Source organism: Fundulus heteroclitus, chromosome 3 (genome assembly GCF_011125445.2).
Source record: "Fundulus heteroclitus isolate FHET01 chromosome 3, MU-UCD_Fhet_4.1, whole genome shotgun sequence".
NCBI classification, from domain to species: Eukaryota; Metazoa; Chordata; class Actinopteri; order Cyprinodontiformes; family Fundulidae; genus Fundulus; species Fundulus heteroclitus.
This window is the reverse complement of record NC_046363.1, coordinates 11,979,064-11,993,947: the sequence shown is the minus strand read 5'-3', so window position 1 is coordinate 11,993,947 and position 14,884 is coordinate 11,979,064. Positions and strand designations below refer to the sequence as shown.

Here is a 14,884-nt window from a genome sequence, read left to right as displayed (position 1 = left end):
TTTATTTAGCTAAATATTCTGAATACTCTCCAAACGAACAGCACATGTGATTCTTCTAATACTCTACTTAGTTAGAACATAGGCTCCAGCAAAACAATGAAGTGCCAGGATGAGAAAAAAATCTCATCTTTAAATATTACTGAAGTAAGTCAAAATGGAAGCTCTCCCAACTTTCATAGCAATCAGTATCCCTGGATCAGAATGTGTAAAGAAATAAAAAAGCAACAACTGATGTCTGTAGGACAGGACAAGAAGTCTCATTTTAAAAATGGATGCACACACCAGCCACTTTATTAGATAGGTACACCTTACAAGTACTGGACCCACTGTTTCCTTTAGAACTGTGTTGATACTGTGTGCCATTGATTCATCAAAGTGATCATGGACTTATCTATAATCCTGCAGGAAGCAATCCACTGACTTTAACAAGCAATTAAACAAGTCTACCTCAACAGGTGAGTGTGTACGTAGATAAAAAAATGTCCTTATTACTTTGCTTTACTTAACATTCAGCTGTTTGGAGTTTCAGAAGTCCTACTTCTGCTTGACAGACCTCTTTTTGAAAAGTGCTTAATATAACAGGGGGGAAATAAGTAGGTTAGATGACCCAGTTCAGACTTATTTTAACCAGAGGTGGTTACTGATGAGTAACATTCACTTTAGCAATATTTTGACTGAAAACATGTAGACAGAGGCAGACCGACACACTTAATGAAGTCAGTAACAGATAATTGCAGCCGTGGCAACTATAACCTTGTTATTCATTTTAAAGACCAGAATTGGCTCATTATTTCATATTTTTGTATGATGGATAGTGATATCATTGCTACAAAAAAAAGTAATTCAGCTATTCAAATCAAACAGTTCCTATGTATTTCAGTCCCTAAATTATAGTTTAGTGTTTTTAAGTTTTTGAATTACTACTTTTTACTTCTAGACATTATGTGCTCCAAATGTGGTTTATGAACGAGCTCCCCTTGTTTATATTTGGCTTTTCACAGCTGATTGGCTAACCAGGAAGGAATGTCCTAAGCCCCGCCTCCTCCTCCTTCTTACAAACCCCAGCCTGAGAACCCATCTTTTGTTGTATTTCTCATGTGGGTGAGAGGAGAGCTGCCATCAGTCCTGCTTTTGCTCGTCATTATAGCAGGAAAGAAGAGCGAGTATAACGGTCAGCTGCCTGGCTTCTCCATCTTTGTTTATTTCAGCCGGGACTTCCTTCTCTTGGTGTTAATCTCTAATTTTGTTGGTCTTTTCAGTCAATACATTCACAATCCACAAAAGGTAAGCGTAGATTTAAAATAAGACTTGACTGTTAACCTCACCTTAGAATTAGTTCATCCAAGGATCCTTACAGACCTGCGAAACACCAACCTACACATTTCTTTTATTTACCGATACGAAGCCGGACCACGAAAGAGGCGTCAGAGGTTTTTTCAAACTTTATTTTCTCATCTCTTAATTCTTAAGCAGTTACAGTAGGTCTGCCTCTCTGGGGTCCTCCTCCCACTGGTGACGAAGCTTTTAAACCACACTAACAGTGAGATGGATACAGTAGTTACCATAGTAGTACTCAGCCATAATGACACATCTAAATTGGCAGTGGAGAGGTGGAGAGAGGGCACACGGACACGAATACTTTCACCGAACTGTCGCCTCGTCATTAAAGGAAAACACGGATCAACTCAAAACACTCAAACACACGTTTGCGTCTGCCTACATATGCTGTAGTAGAGCTAAAGGGGTTGGAAATGCAATGACTTGGCTATTGGTGGGGCTTTTGTGTAAAAGAGAAGGGAGGGGGGGGGTATATGATGATTAGCGGTGGTCCCTTTCCTCGCTTCCTCTCAGGACGGGAAGCGTCTACTCCTTGGAGTGCATGTAGAGCAGCAGGTCGGCCACGCGGTTGCTGTAGCCGTACTCGTTGTCATACCTGGAAGGAGGGGCAACATGTTTAATGCGTCGTCTCCCGTTGGATGAGCGAGGGGGTTCGCTGCTGTAAACGTGTCGGATATTCAGACACTCACCAGGAAATGAGTTTGACAAAGTTGTCGTTGAGGGAGATGCCGGCGCCAGCATCGAAGATGGAGGAGTGGGTGTCGCCGATGAAGTCAGAGGACACCACCTGGCAACCACAGACGACACAGGTTACTCAGACGTCTCCTTTTCATACCTGTGCGAGGCGTTTAGGGTCCTGTGGAATACCTGGTCCTCGGTGTAGCCCAGCACTCCTTTCATGGGCCCGTGCGCGGCCTTCTTGACGGCCTCCTTGATCTCGGCGTAGGACGCGGACTTGGACAGGCGGCAGGTCAGGTCCACCACAGACACGTCGGCCACTGGCACCCTGAACGCCATTCCTGTCAGCTTGCTGGAAGAAAACAGAGAGAAACATTAAGCCCCTTTGCTTTAAGACCTTACGCTTTGACCCGGTTGGCCCCGGTTCGCCCAACGCACCCGTTAAGGTCGGGGATGACTTTGCCCACGGCCTTGGCGGCGCCGGTGGAAGCTGGAATGATGTTCTGGTGGGCGCCGCGGCCGTCACGCCAGGCCTTGGAGCTGGGGCCGTCCACTGTCTTCTGGGTGGCTGTGTAGGCGTGGACTGTGGTCTGAGGAGGGCGGAGGGACATTGCGTGAAGACACGGAGACCTTTAAGAAGACTAAAAGCAGAGAAGAGATGAAGGAACACGTCTGACCATGAGAGCCTCCTCGATGCCAAAGTTGTCGTGGATGACTTTGGCCAGGGGAGCCAGGCAGTTGGTGGTACAAGAGGCATTACTATGAAGAAACAGAAAAAAAACAAACGTCTCATTACCCAGGTAGACTTTTAAAAAGGCTACCAGTTAAAAAATTATATTTCTAGGATTTACCTGACGATGGTCATGGAGGACGGGTCGTATTTGTCCTCGTTAACTCCCATGACGAACATGGGGGCATCAGGTGAGGGGGCGGAGACGACCACGCGCTTGGCGCCCCCCTGGATGTGAAACTGTTGGAAACGAGGTGAAAGCGCGGGTTAGGAACTGGGTCACTCGCCGCACCGCTTTAAGTGTGTGCTTCCCTGTGCGTACGTACGGAGGCCTTCTCCACGCTGAGGAAGACGCCGGTGGACTCCACCACGTATTTGGCGCCAGCGCTGCCCCAGGGGATCTCAGCAGGCTTCATGCTGGAAGAGACCAAGGAGACCGTTAAAAAAAAGAAATCTGTGCTGAGCCTGTGCACTCAGTGTTCTTGGTGTGTAAACTGGCAGGAGGCTGTTGTGAGGCAGGAATGTCTCTTCTATGGCCGCGCTGTCGGTTTTCCCGTTGTCACAATGTGCTAAACCAACAGCTGCTCAGAGGCTGAAGCAGAAGGCTTCGCTCCAGCAAAGCAACATGGGAACTGCACCAAAATATGCCTCAAACAATAACCGTCTCACTGTAAGCAGGGGGTGTAAAGCACGCTTTGGTGAGGCCCCTGACCACAGTTTAAGAGTGACTATAGAAAAGAAATGAGACAAACTAAAATCTTCCTGAAATTATGTAAAACACAAAGTATTTTACTTTTACTAAACATATATTTTGCTTTTAATTTAATAGTAAAATCAGACCTTGAGCATTACTCAAAAGCAGACTTTCATTTTTTATATCAATTATTGTCTGCATGCAGCAAGCGTTTTCACAGAAAGACAGATCCATGTCCAGGGCTTGTTACTCAGCCACAAGATTGTTTTCAGGACAAAACCCCTTAAAATGTAGGAAGCTTTATGCCTTTAATTGAATTAATATGGCCTCTGTGAAAATGAGTGCATCTTTGGATCAATATGATTTAGACATTCCATTTCTTCAACAATCAAACTACATTCATGTTATTAAAATGCTGGATTTTTTATTTCACACAACAAATAAGCATTTGCATTTTTTTTTTTCAAAATGACTTTGTAGTCCTCGACTACTTCTTGGCAATCAGAAAATTCAAGGGTTGTCACCTACCACTGGAAAACAGAGATGGGGCTGCCATCAACGATGAGCTTGCCACCGTCATGGGAGACCTCGCCATGGTAACGGCCGTGGGTGGAGTCATACTTGAACATGTAGACCTATGAAGGGGCGGGTATGAAAGAATGAGTCCCACAGGCTGTTTTCTGCTTTATTTTTTACATTTGGAATAAAATGAATCATGGTAAGAGCCTTTTAGTGTATAATTAGTACATATAACAATCTGATCTTAGCTATAAGACAGAAAAGCAACAGTGACTGCAAATAGCTTTAAAATCTAGCAATGTTAAACATTTTAAATTTACACATTAAAAAAAAGGATCTAAATCTAGTTTGGTTAATATGAATAAGATGAAACTGAAGAGGTTTGGTATATTTCAGTACCCAAAGAGGTAAATTAGGGTCAGTTTAAATGCATTTTGTACTAAGTTGTATTCTCTTATTTTATTTCTATTTGCAGATATTGTTAATTTTCTGTTCTAATTTTGGCTCAAACTAAAATGAATTTGTATAATTTTGATTGAAATGAGTTTAACGTAAATCTTAGAAAAAAAATTTTCACAACCCCAGTTTGCCAACGAAACTGGACTGGTTCCCATGGAGCTAATGCCACTCACAAGATGGAGGACCTGCTGTTTTTAATGGCCAGACAAGGCTCCACACTTCTATGTGTGCTCAATTCAATTCAGCTCATTTAAATGTTACAACAACAAAGTGAAGCCAATCGGATCCGACATGCATCTGTTCCTAATGATCCTAGTTATCAAACGACGAACTTTACTGCTTCAAAGCTTCTCTAAGGAAGCCCAGCAGCCCTGCATCGAGGCGCTGACCTGCAGCTCCTGGATATACGACTCCTCTCTACGATTCTACATGTGACAAAAAAGGCAATAAGATGAAGCAACTTATGAAGAAGGAGGTTTTCTCACCATGTACTGCAGGTCAATGAAGGGGTCATTGATGGCTACGACTTTGATGCCTTTCTGGAGGCAAGCCCTCAGGACCAGGCGGCCAATGCGACCGAAGCTGCAGAGCGGGAGAGACAGACATTAAAAGCTGCTTATGGATTCTTTGAAGGACAAAACCATCACTCCAACTGTGCGTTCATACTGAAAAAAATATTTTTTCACATCACTATCCATATTTGCATAATACTTAAAGAAAACCTTGAAGATTTGAAGCGATAATTTTAATAACTGGGGCTAAAAGTGTCAGAAGGTGAAATTTCATGCATAGGGGCGAGAAAGGAGAAGTTTTGACTACATAAGACAAAAAACAAACATTTAGTGCCCTCACTGCCGTCACCTCTGACGGCTTGTTTCTAAAACACAACTCAGACTCACCCGTTGATTCCAACACAGAGGTCTGACATGGTTGCTGTTGCTTAGGGGCTGTGGAGGTACCTGCAGGACAGAAACAAACGACGTGATTGATGCGACCCGGCCTCTGCTGGAACATCAGACGGATATTTTCATGACGGACGTTCGCCCAAACCGGGGCTAGTTAGTCAGGTCGGACTGGTAAGTCGTGCTGCAGCCAGCCCGTAATCACAGTTTTCAACGCCGCAAGACAAAAGTCTCAGTAATACCGATGATTAAAATCATGCAGAAAGTCAAAGCTGTGCAGGTGAAGCCGGAGTTAGCATAACGTTTTTTATGCATGGATTACAGGATTAGATCAGAGAGCCAATAACAACACATTCCTCCTCATAGCTCCAAGTCATCCTGTGACATCTTCATTAGAGGAACATGAAGGGGAAGTGACGGCGTGGGGAGATGTCCTCTGCATTCAAACAGGAAAAGGTGCGTTAATAAAGCACCGTGCAGAAACGTTCCCTCCTTTTCTTGTGAAAGCCACACCAAAAAAAAAAAAAAAGGGCCTGAAGTTGCTGTGGGGTCCAGAGGAGCTGAGGAGAGGCAGGCGGCAGCAGGTACCAGGTTCTAACCCAGGCGCCGTGGCTGAAAACATGGATGGGCGTGGCTCTGTTTCACATCAACGGCCTGTTTCTGGCTGCTGGGGGGTCTGGAGGGGCCGCGCCATGCAGGGACATGTTTTTAAAAAAAAGTCAGCGGGATCAGAGGGCTGCCGTGTGATGAGGCAGAGAGAGCAGAGAGGGAGGTCTGGCCGGGACTCAACTATTTGACCTCCTTTTCTCTGCGCCGTCTCAGCCAGAGCGTTGATCTGCAGGATCCACGCAGCCTCCACCTCCTGGGACCTGTTGCATGGTCTGATCAGGCTGTGTTACGCCTTAATATCGCCCATTACCCGCTAAACAAAGAAGCCGATGGAGGTAGCAAATAGAAATGCACCAATAAATTGTCCAGATACCTGTACTTGTGCTTAAAGCCACTGGCCACACCAATTAACCTGTAGCGCAGGTAGAAAAACCTACAAGTGCAGCAGACTTTCTGAAGAAAGGCCTAAAGCTGCGTCTGGCTTCAGCGTTCTGGCGTCCGTGTGGACCAGGTAGGCTGCTTGTCATTTTCACCCACTCTAATCCCCTAATCTGTTGGGGACAAGCTGTCAATCCGCTGAAATGCATTGTGGGAGTACTTTAAATAGACCGCGGGGGTGACCAGATTACAATTCATCGATTCTACCTGGCAGGACCATAACGTTAATGCTGACTGTGCACATGTGGAGCGTCCTGTGACTGAGGTAACACGGCCTGAACTGTTACACGCAGCGGTCCACACGCCTCGCCTTGGTTTCTCTGCTTTACTTTTCCTTCAGAGTAGAGCAGCCATTTTAAGCGCTGCAGCCAGCATCTGCAACACAAGGTCACCAGAGGAGAGAGGCTGGCAGGGGGGGGGGGTCGTGTACAATGTGACTGCACTGCTTCTACTTTGTGTGGTCACATAATTCAGGGTTGCCTTTCCTCCTCCTATAACCCGCTTCCTCTCCTCCTCCCTGCATGCTAACGTCTCACTTTTCTCTGCACAGGGAGCAGTTGCCCTGGGTTCCCGGAACAAAATGGCCGCCCCGCTGACAGACGACGCGGTCCTTTCTGCGTCTCTGAGCAGGTTAAAATGTCTCCTGAGCGAGAACAGGCAGAGAAAAATCAGCCGGAGCTGAATGTCAAACGCGTGGCTCCAGGTGAACCCAGCTTCACCGTCTTCCTGTCGGCTCAACACGCTCAGACACGTCGTGCGTGTCAACCTGCACACACTTGATGAAGCAACCCCGGCCGGATCCTCTAGAGCTGCCCAGAGGCTGCTTCAGGGATTGGCTGATCGGTGGCAAATGACCCAATCAGGCCTCATCGTTTCACTTGATCGTTACAGTCAGGGGGGGGTGCTTTTATGCATAGAGCAGGAAGAATCTGGTAAATTGTTGGCTGGATTCCTATAAAAAAAAAAAAAAATACTTCTCTTTTGTGCGACATGAGTCTTTAGAGGGGGAAAACAAATCTGAATCTAACCTAAAGCGAACCCAGCATTCCGTAGCAGCATGGAGACGAATGACCGGTGCATCTCTAAGAGTAATTCCCGTTGCTGAGGTTCGGTAAAAAACCGAGGTTCTAATTAACGAGGAGCGCTCCGGTGCCGACATCTTCACTTTTCTTCACTCTGACGTTCCGGCCCTTTTCAACAGAGGGCTCAATAGGCCGCAGTCTGGTATTCAGAGCGCTCTCACACTGAAACGCGACCGCCTACAGGGGCCCCATTGTGTGGTGGAGGGCAGCCTGCTGCCACTCGTTAATATCACAGGGTTAATGTTAACGTTAGGAGAGGACGCAGCGCGTAGCGGAGAAGCTCCATCGTGCTTTTACTGCAGGATTTTACCTGGTATTGCTCCATCTGCTTTTGTTTTTATTTCCTCAGTAAGGAAGGACAGAGGGGCCCCGCCCCCCTCTGGTAGAGCCGTCAGCTCACAGCTGATAATAAAGGCAGGTCAGCAGACCAGCGAAGCTTTAGGGGGTCATCTGCTCCCAAAGAAAGCAGGTGCCATCACCCACGAAGGTACAAAATAAACGAAATGGTGCAAGGCCTGGATCAGACTGAATTATGGGAAGTGTAGTAGAACTTCCCAGCTAGTCATGTGGCTTCCCCCCCCCTTCCACAACCCCAAACCCAGACATAATCATTAAAATACAGCCCCCCCTTCCCCCCAAAATTGGACCCTCTGAGCCCAGATTTGTCCTGTCTCCTGAGTCTCATTGTCCTGTTTCTCTATGTCTGGTCGTCTCGTTTTCACAACGCACAACCTCCCCTCCCCCAAGCTTCGGCCCAGTTTCCACTCAGACGTCAGGAGGGATGCACAGCAGGGACCCCCGGGGCCCGGCGTGGGTGGGTGGGGGGCAGATAACTCATAACCAGACGGAAACAGACACACTAGTTTGGACTGGGTGGTCAGATGTTAAAACCTGGATGTGTGAAAACATCACAGACAAGCATGACGCAGCATTTTCCCCTCCTGCCAGTTTTTGTCCCAGTTGGAAATGCCCTCATTTGTCCCATTTTCTGTAAAATGTCTTTAAGGGGAACACACGCAGCACTTATTTCAGTTTGTTGAATTGTCATTCCTTTTATCTATTTATTTGCTTTGCCGCTTGCAGATTTGTCAACCGCGAGTTCACCGAGTGTATCCTGACTTTACCGCACCGCCCCCCCCCCCACCCCCCAGCCTTCCTCCTTGGTCCGCCCTTGCCGATTCAAACCTTCCCCCAGCTTCCTATGCCTCTGTCACACCCTCATCCTCCTCCTCCTCAGTGTTTTTCCACTGCAGTGGGTCGATTGGACAGAGACGTTGCAGAACATCCAATTGGGTAATGTCTTTTCCTCCTACCCGCCCATTTCTGAGTCTTTTCAGCACCGGCTTTTTGAGTTTTCTCCCCTAACGTGCAATAAAAAGGAACGTTCCTTTTACAAACAGTTCCTCTGACTTCCTCCTCACCAGCGTTCCTGTTAGAGGCACTTTTTTTTTTTACATCGTCACCTCGGACATGTCTCGCTGCAGCTTTGAACAAGTCACTCAGATGTTCGTCATCATCGTGTCTCCTGTCTAAAACTTGCTGGCTCAGGCAGACTTTACAGGACGTATCCGGCTTTTAACTGACCCCAGCAAGGACTAGGCTTCCTGCTGTCGCTCCAAATATTGGTTCAACCTAACTAAGAAACCAAACTTGTCATCGGTCGGTGTATCTTGGAAAAAGTGCAGCTAGATTTTGCACCTTGATGCTGCAAATAAAAAAAAAACGTAAGCAGGACCCCAAGGTGCATGCGTTGTATATCAAAATGCATCAAATTCAGGAAGACGGATACGTGGTAAGAAAGCAAAGGAAATGGCGCAACATGGGCCAAAATGGGAAGTCTTTTATGGCCTAATTTCACAACCTCATTCGGAATATTCCACTGAGCAGATTTCAGCGACCTACAGTATAAATGATGGTAAGGGATACAGGATAAACCCGACACGTTTCGGGGACTGGGTTGTGACGGCCGGGGGTCATTTGATGCCGCGTGTTCAGGGCTGTTAAATCAGGCTTTTAAAAGCGTTCCTGCTTCCTGCCTGCAGCGCCATGCGAGCCCCTTCTTCCCTGTGAGGTGGCTCATTTCCTAAAAACGCAGCCAGTTAGGCAGAGAAAAGCTGAGTCATTGTGAATGTTCGAATGAGTCAATGACTTCGTTCGTAGAAGAGCTGCGGCTGCACCATCAAACGGGACAGTCATACCGACCGTCCCACCGTTCAGAGGGGGAAAACTGAGTTAATCTGGAAAATAAAATTAAAAAAAGCTCGCCCGCACAGCATGACTCGAGTATGTAAATGAGCCTCGCCACGAGCTGTGCACCTGCGAGCCACGTTCTGAAACCTGTAGAGACGGAGGCTAACTCTGGGGCTGCGTATTTTTTTTTATCAAGAAAATCCTAGTCCTTCTTGTGCAACCAGTTTTGCTGGGCTGTTATCAGATTCACAACCCTGTGATACAACCCCAAAAAAAGAAATACCTGTTTCATAGTAATAACACAAACAAATATGCAGAATAGTATTGAACTGCTTTTATTTAAAATCAGCTCACCGGCCGACTCATGGCTCCACCGCGTTTTCAAATCAGCGTCCCCTCACAGTGGCAATGATGAGTTTAATTTCCACACCACGACTGTTCATAATATAGTTATTTGTAATCACTGGAAACAAAATTGGACGTTTCTGTGAGCATGATAAAAAACTAAATAGCCATCTTTCATCCAGCTGGTCAGCAGAGTGCAGCCACAACTTCAAGAAGGGACAACCTGGCTTTACTCTATGCTCCATATAGGAAACTTTTAACTTTTCTAAAACCTCAGCATATCTTGGTACCAGCAGCCTGTTAGTTCTATTTTCTTCACTGTGGTGTGGCGTACCTTATCTGTGACTTCTCTCATTGGCTAACAGACTAATTAAAGGTAGGCAGAAGGAGTTTTTATCAGCTGGTAGCCATTCATAAAGTGCTGCTATTAGCAGAGTGAGCCAACACTAGGCGTCATCATTAGTGAGGGTGAACCTCATTAGCATTAGGAGCAAAATGAGCTAACATTTGGGTTATTGAGGAACAGCCCTAAAAACGATGCAATAACTTGAATAGGTTATTTAGATTTAAAAAATGTGCTAATTTAATATTCAGAACAAAGAATTGAAAATATGTACTCCAAGAATGCACACGGCTTTTTATTTCCCCCCCACTGCGAGCGTAAGGCCTTAAACAAAACCAAGCTAGGTCACACACAGCTAATGCTAAGATGCTGCTGTGTGTCACCTTCACTTAAAGGCGGTTTTTATTTAGATACGAGCCGCGACTGTCCGTGTCTGCGTCTACAGTGTCGAATAAATGAAGATGAAACCAACAGGAGAACGTCGCCTGGCGTGGGTGAAGCAGGCCTGCTGTGCCCTTCATCACCTGGAGTGATGACCTTCATCCAGCCAGACATGGCTGCATCTTCCTGTCAGCCGCTCCAACCCCACGGCGGAGAAAGCTCCGTGTTTAGTTTCCCTCCACGTCCATTTCTCCTGATAGTTTCAACGCGGTTAATTTGGCTCAGACGCTTTCAGGGAAGAAAAAAAAAAAAAAAAAAAAACAAGGCCTCGTCAACAGGTCCGTCGAGTCAAACTGCGGCAGAATCCTGCGACACTTTTCCCCCTCTAGTATTCGGATGCACATGAAAACATTTACGTGCGTTTTAATATGCTTTTTAAAGTCATTATTGTTCACTTCGTTTCTCGTCACTCTGGCACATTCATCCCCTGCGAGTGTGTAACGTCGTCAGACTTCATCACGAAGAGCGGATCAGGCACGTAGCTTCATTTATTCACCTCAGCCCCAGCGTCAGGATGCAAAACTGCACCATTATGACTAAAACAGTAAATCATGTCCCGCTATGAACTCCGTGTTTCCGAGTATTTCACAGGGAAAAAAAGCCCAATAATAGAGCCTTCGTTTTTATGCAGCGGATTACGTAACATGGAGTCCAGTCTTACTTCCGCAGATGCAGCACTGCGAGCTTCTAAAGTCACGTTGCTCGCACAGGCTAATCCTGTGCAATGCAAAATATTTGACTAAATTGACTAAATTTCCCTTTCCGCTGCGCAGAATTCCCGCGGTGACGCATTTTTTTTAGCGCCAACGTTACAAGACTCGACGAAATAAAACTTGGTCAAAAAGAAGCGCTTCGAGATAAAGAGGCCATTGCGCATCCCCTCCCATTCTCCGTCTGTTCCTGAAGGCATCATTTGCAAACGTTGCGAGCAGGGCTGGTCAGGAAATCCCTCTAAACCGTTGATCTGCCAACAAACTCCTCTCTGCACCATAATACCTGTTTTATTAACAACGGAAGCAGATGTCGGACGCAACAACGCCTCTAGCTTCCCGTGACGACAACTTATCTGGCGAAAGCACTTTAAACCGACACCTGATGGGTATTTGATAAGAATACGTATATAATAAATACGTTAAATTCTCGAAACTTGAACGTGACACCGCGGAGTTCTGGCTTACCTCACTGCTGATGCTGCTTGAGTCAGTGTGCGCAGCTCACGTCTCAGCCTTCCGCTTTTATACTGCCCGGTCACCATAGCGACATGACGTCACGTCATCCGCTGCAGACAGGCTTCCATTCTGAACGAGGGGCTGTTCACGGCCTTCTCTGTAGCTGCTGTAGCTAATGGAAGCGATGGTTACCAGCGGCCTGGTTGTTCTCCTGCTCGCTGAACTTAATCGTGTGACAAGAGAAAGATGTGTTTTTGATTAAACATAATTTAATATAACAGGAGATGAAATCAGACGGAGAAGGCGACCTATACCTGGACGAAGAGTGAAGGATAAAGAATGACGGAGCTTTTTTCACGTTCACATATGATATGATGTTTTAATGTGACAGAATAATGTTCGCATAAAGCACACACACCATTATTATCAGTGTGGACAGACTCAGACACCAGGAGGTGATAATAACACCAGGCTCGTCATGCGATCAGCAGGCTGGTCGTCCTGCATGTGGCATCCTGCTGTTCACCATTAAAATGCATGGTCGGTTGAACCCACAACCCATTTTTGTCCAGCTTCTTAAAAGGCTGCAGTATTGGATCCCCTTAGGATGTGGGTTGTCACAAACAAATAACGACATGCCTCGGATACAGGACTGGGATAATTCACGTTTTTTTTACGTCCCGATGAACTGCTTCGTTTTTACTCAGTCCTATGAGTCAGAATCGTTGCATTTTTATTAATGATTTTCACTTCTACGTTCAGGTCCGATTAAAACGTCCCTTCACTCTCTGGGGAAATTAAAGCTTCATTCTCCTCTCCTCCTGTAGCCCCGGCGTCACAACGTTAGAAAGAAAGCCTACGTGACGCAGGATGCGTACAGTGGGGAAACATGGGAAATCCCTGCTCCACTCACGGCTACACACGCCCCGCTGCCGTGGCTTTAATGAGCATGAATGAGTTCATCATAGCAAACTTTTCCTAATCGTGTCCAAAAGAGACATTTCCCAGTCCCGTTCATCCTCCTTCTACCCAATGGCAACAAAATAACACTATTTTTCATTCATTGTGCTCATGGCAGTGGACAGATGTTTAAAAGTGTTGTGTGCGTGTGTGGAAGTTTGAGTGTTGAGTCACGTTTTCTGGACTCCCATCTGTTTCTCTAATACACCGCCCCCTACTGGGCAGCCAGTGTAAATTCATAACTGACGTTCAAACCCACAGACTTTTTGGGACATTACATATATCTCACATGTTCCTGTGTAGTAGTACGAGACCCTTACAAGTTAAAGGAATTTGCCAACTGCAATTTAAAAGTAAGGACTAATTAAAACTGAGCAAAATCTGAGGTATGGATCTTATGTTGCAGAAATGTGAAATATACCATCTGCCTATTAAACTGTGTTAAAGTGCACCACTATGTTAGACGTGGAATTTTGAGAGGAAAATAATGGGTTGTGGTCTATTAGTTGGGGTGATGCCACTTTACAGAGCTCAAGGGCAAAAAAGTTAATTATCATGCAGGTCAAAACAGACCAGTGTTATGCAGGGAGGCTTTTTATTGTGATTCCTATTGGTACATGACCTAATTTGGTACAGAACTGTTCATGATTGTGGTTTAGTCCTGATTCTCCTTTCCTTTTTGGTCAGTGACATGGACAGTATTTTTGCTGTTTATTTAGAACATATGTATTGTTTTTCTTAATACTCAACAGAGGAAGTTGGGAAGGGGGGGGGGGGGGGGGTGTCTGAAAAGTCAAGCCAAAGAACTCAATGAGGAAGAGATGAGAATGGATCATTTAAGGAGAGGAGTCAATAATGTTAGGAGTAAGCTACTTTATTAAGAATACACTTATTCAATATTCCAATTATTTTATATCCATATCTGTCTGTCCGTCCATCCATCCATCCATCCATCCATCCATCCATCCATCCATCCATCCATCCATCCATCCATCCATCCATCCATCCATCCATCCATCCATCCATCCATCCATCCATCCATCCATCCATCCATCCATCCATCCATCCATCCAGCCAGCCAGCAGCAAATAGAAGCACTACTGTTATTAGGGTTTAATTGTTCTCTGACATGAAATGCATTCCTGGATCAGTGCTTCTGTGCTCGTTTTGAGTGTACGCTCTGTCTTCTCAGAGCCCAGTTGGTTGTGGCAATATTTCTATAAAGCCGTTCACACTGAGTCAGGTTCTGGTTCCTCTGAAGGTGTCTTCCTGTTGAAGGGGAGTTTTCCTTTCCACTGCCACCACATCGATGCTCGGTATGAGGGATTGCTGCAAGGTCAGTGATACAATTCATGAATTTAGAGACAACAGTGAGTGTGTGAGTAGAGGCTCTGTAAGAGGAGACTGTGCTATTCCTCTGAGGAAGAGCACCTTTAGTCAGGCGGCCTGATCTGTGAGAGGTGCCGGGGAATGGAACTCATTACCAGATGAAATCAAACAAATATCAACTTGATCACTAAACATTTGAAAAAATGGCTTGTATAGATATATACCTCTGCCAACACTAATACTACATCGGTTGTGCTATATTTGTACATTTGTACTACTTTATTGTGGTGTATTGTATTGTTTTTATTTTCTTAGCACCAGTGTTTTTTTGTCTTTGTGTCAGGTCTGTCGAGATCAATCTCATGTCCTTACTAAGTGTGAGTCGGTGTTGTAGGTATTCTTGTATTGTAATGCTTTTTAAACATCATGACCAGGGGACTACAGATGAAAAATAGCCTTTGGCTAATTCTGGCTTTTTGAACTCATGAATTGTCATGTCATGTGTTTTATTAAATTGCACTGTTCCCTTTCAAATAAATCAAATCAAATCAAAAAATGGGACTGTCCGCTGTCACTACACACTCATACAGGAGGAATTAAATGGTACAACTCATTGACTTGATCCAATCTGCTGGGTTTCCTCAGATAGAAAATGTTT

General features: G+C 45.5%; 1 protein-coding gene across 1 annotated transcript; it reads right to left on the bottom strand.

The window, feature by feature from the left end:
• Positions 1-1,426: 1,426 nt before the first annotated feature.
• On the bottom strand, positions 1,427-12,029 carry gapdhs (glyceraldehyde-3-phosphate dehydrogenase, spermatogenic). Its single transcript, XM_012859189.3, has 11 exons — positions 11,947-12,029; positions 5,318-5,377; positions 4,904-5,000; positions 3,969-4,075; positions 3,073-3,163; positions 2,868-2,986; positions 2,694-2,775; positions 2,455-2,606; positions 2,206-2,368; positions 2,028-2,125; positions 1,427-1,933 (listed from the first exon to the last, which is right to left on the bottom strand). The coding sequence occupies exons 2-11, from the start codon at positions 5,344-5,346 to the stop codon at positions 1,864-1,866; spliced, it is 1,008 nt and encodes a 335-aa protein (XP_012714643.1). The 5' UTR covers positions 5,347-5,377; positions 11,947-12,029; the 3' UTR covers positions 1,427-1,863.
• Between the last annotated feature and the right edge of the window lie 2,855 nt (positions 12,030-14,884).

Excerpts from the sequence above, each read along its gene's own strand:
- gapdhs (XM_012859189.3), bottom strand. The coding sequence starts at position 5,346 with ATGTCAGACCTCTGTGTTGGAATCAACGG. Across the intron at positions 2,369-2,454 it reads GTCATCCCCGACCTTAACGG|CAAGCTGACAGGAATGGCGT; the intron begins GTGCGTTGGGCG and ends GTTTTCTTCCAG. Across the intron at positions 1,934-2,027 it reads TTTGTCAAACTCATTTCCTG|GTATGACAACGAGTACGGCT; the intron begins GTGAGTGTCTGA and ends CCCTCCTTCCAG.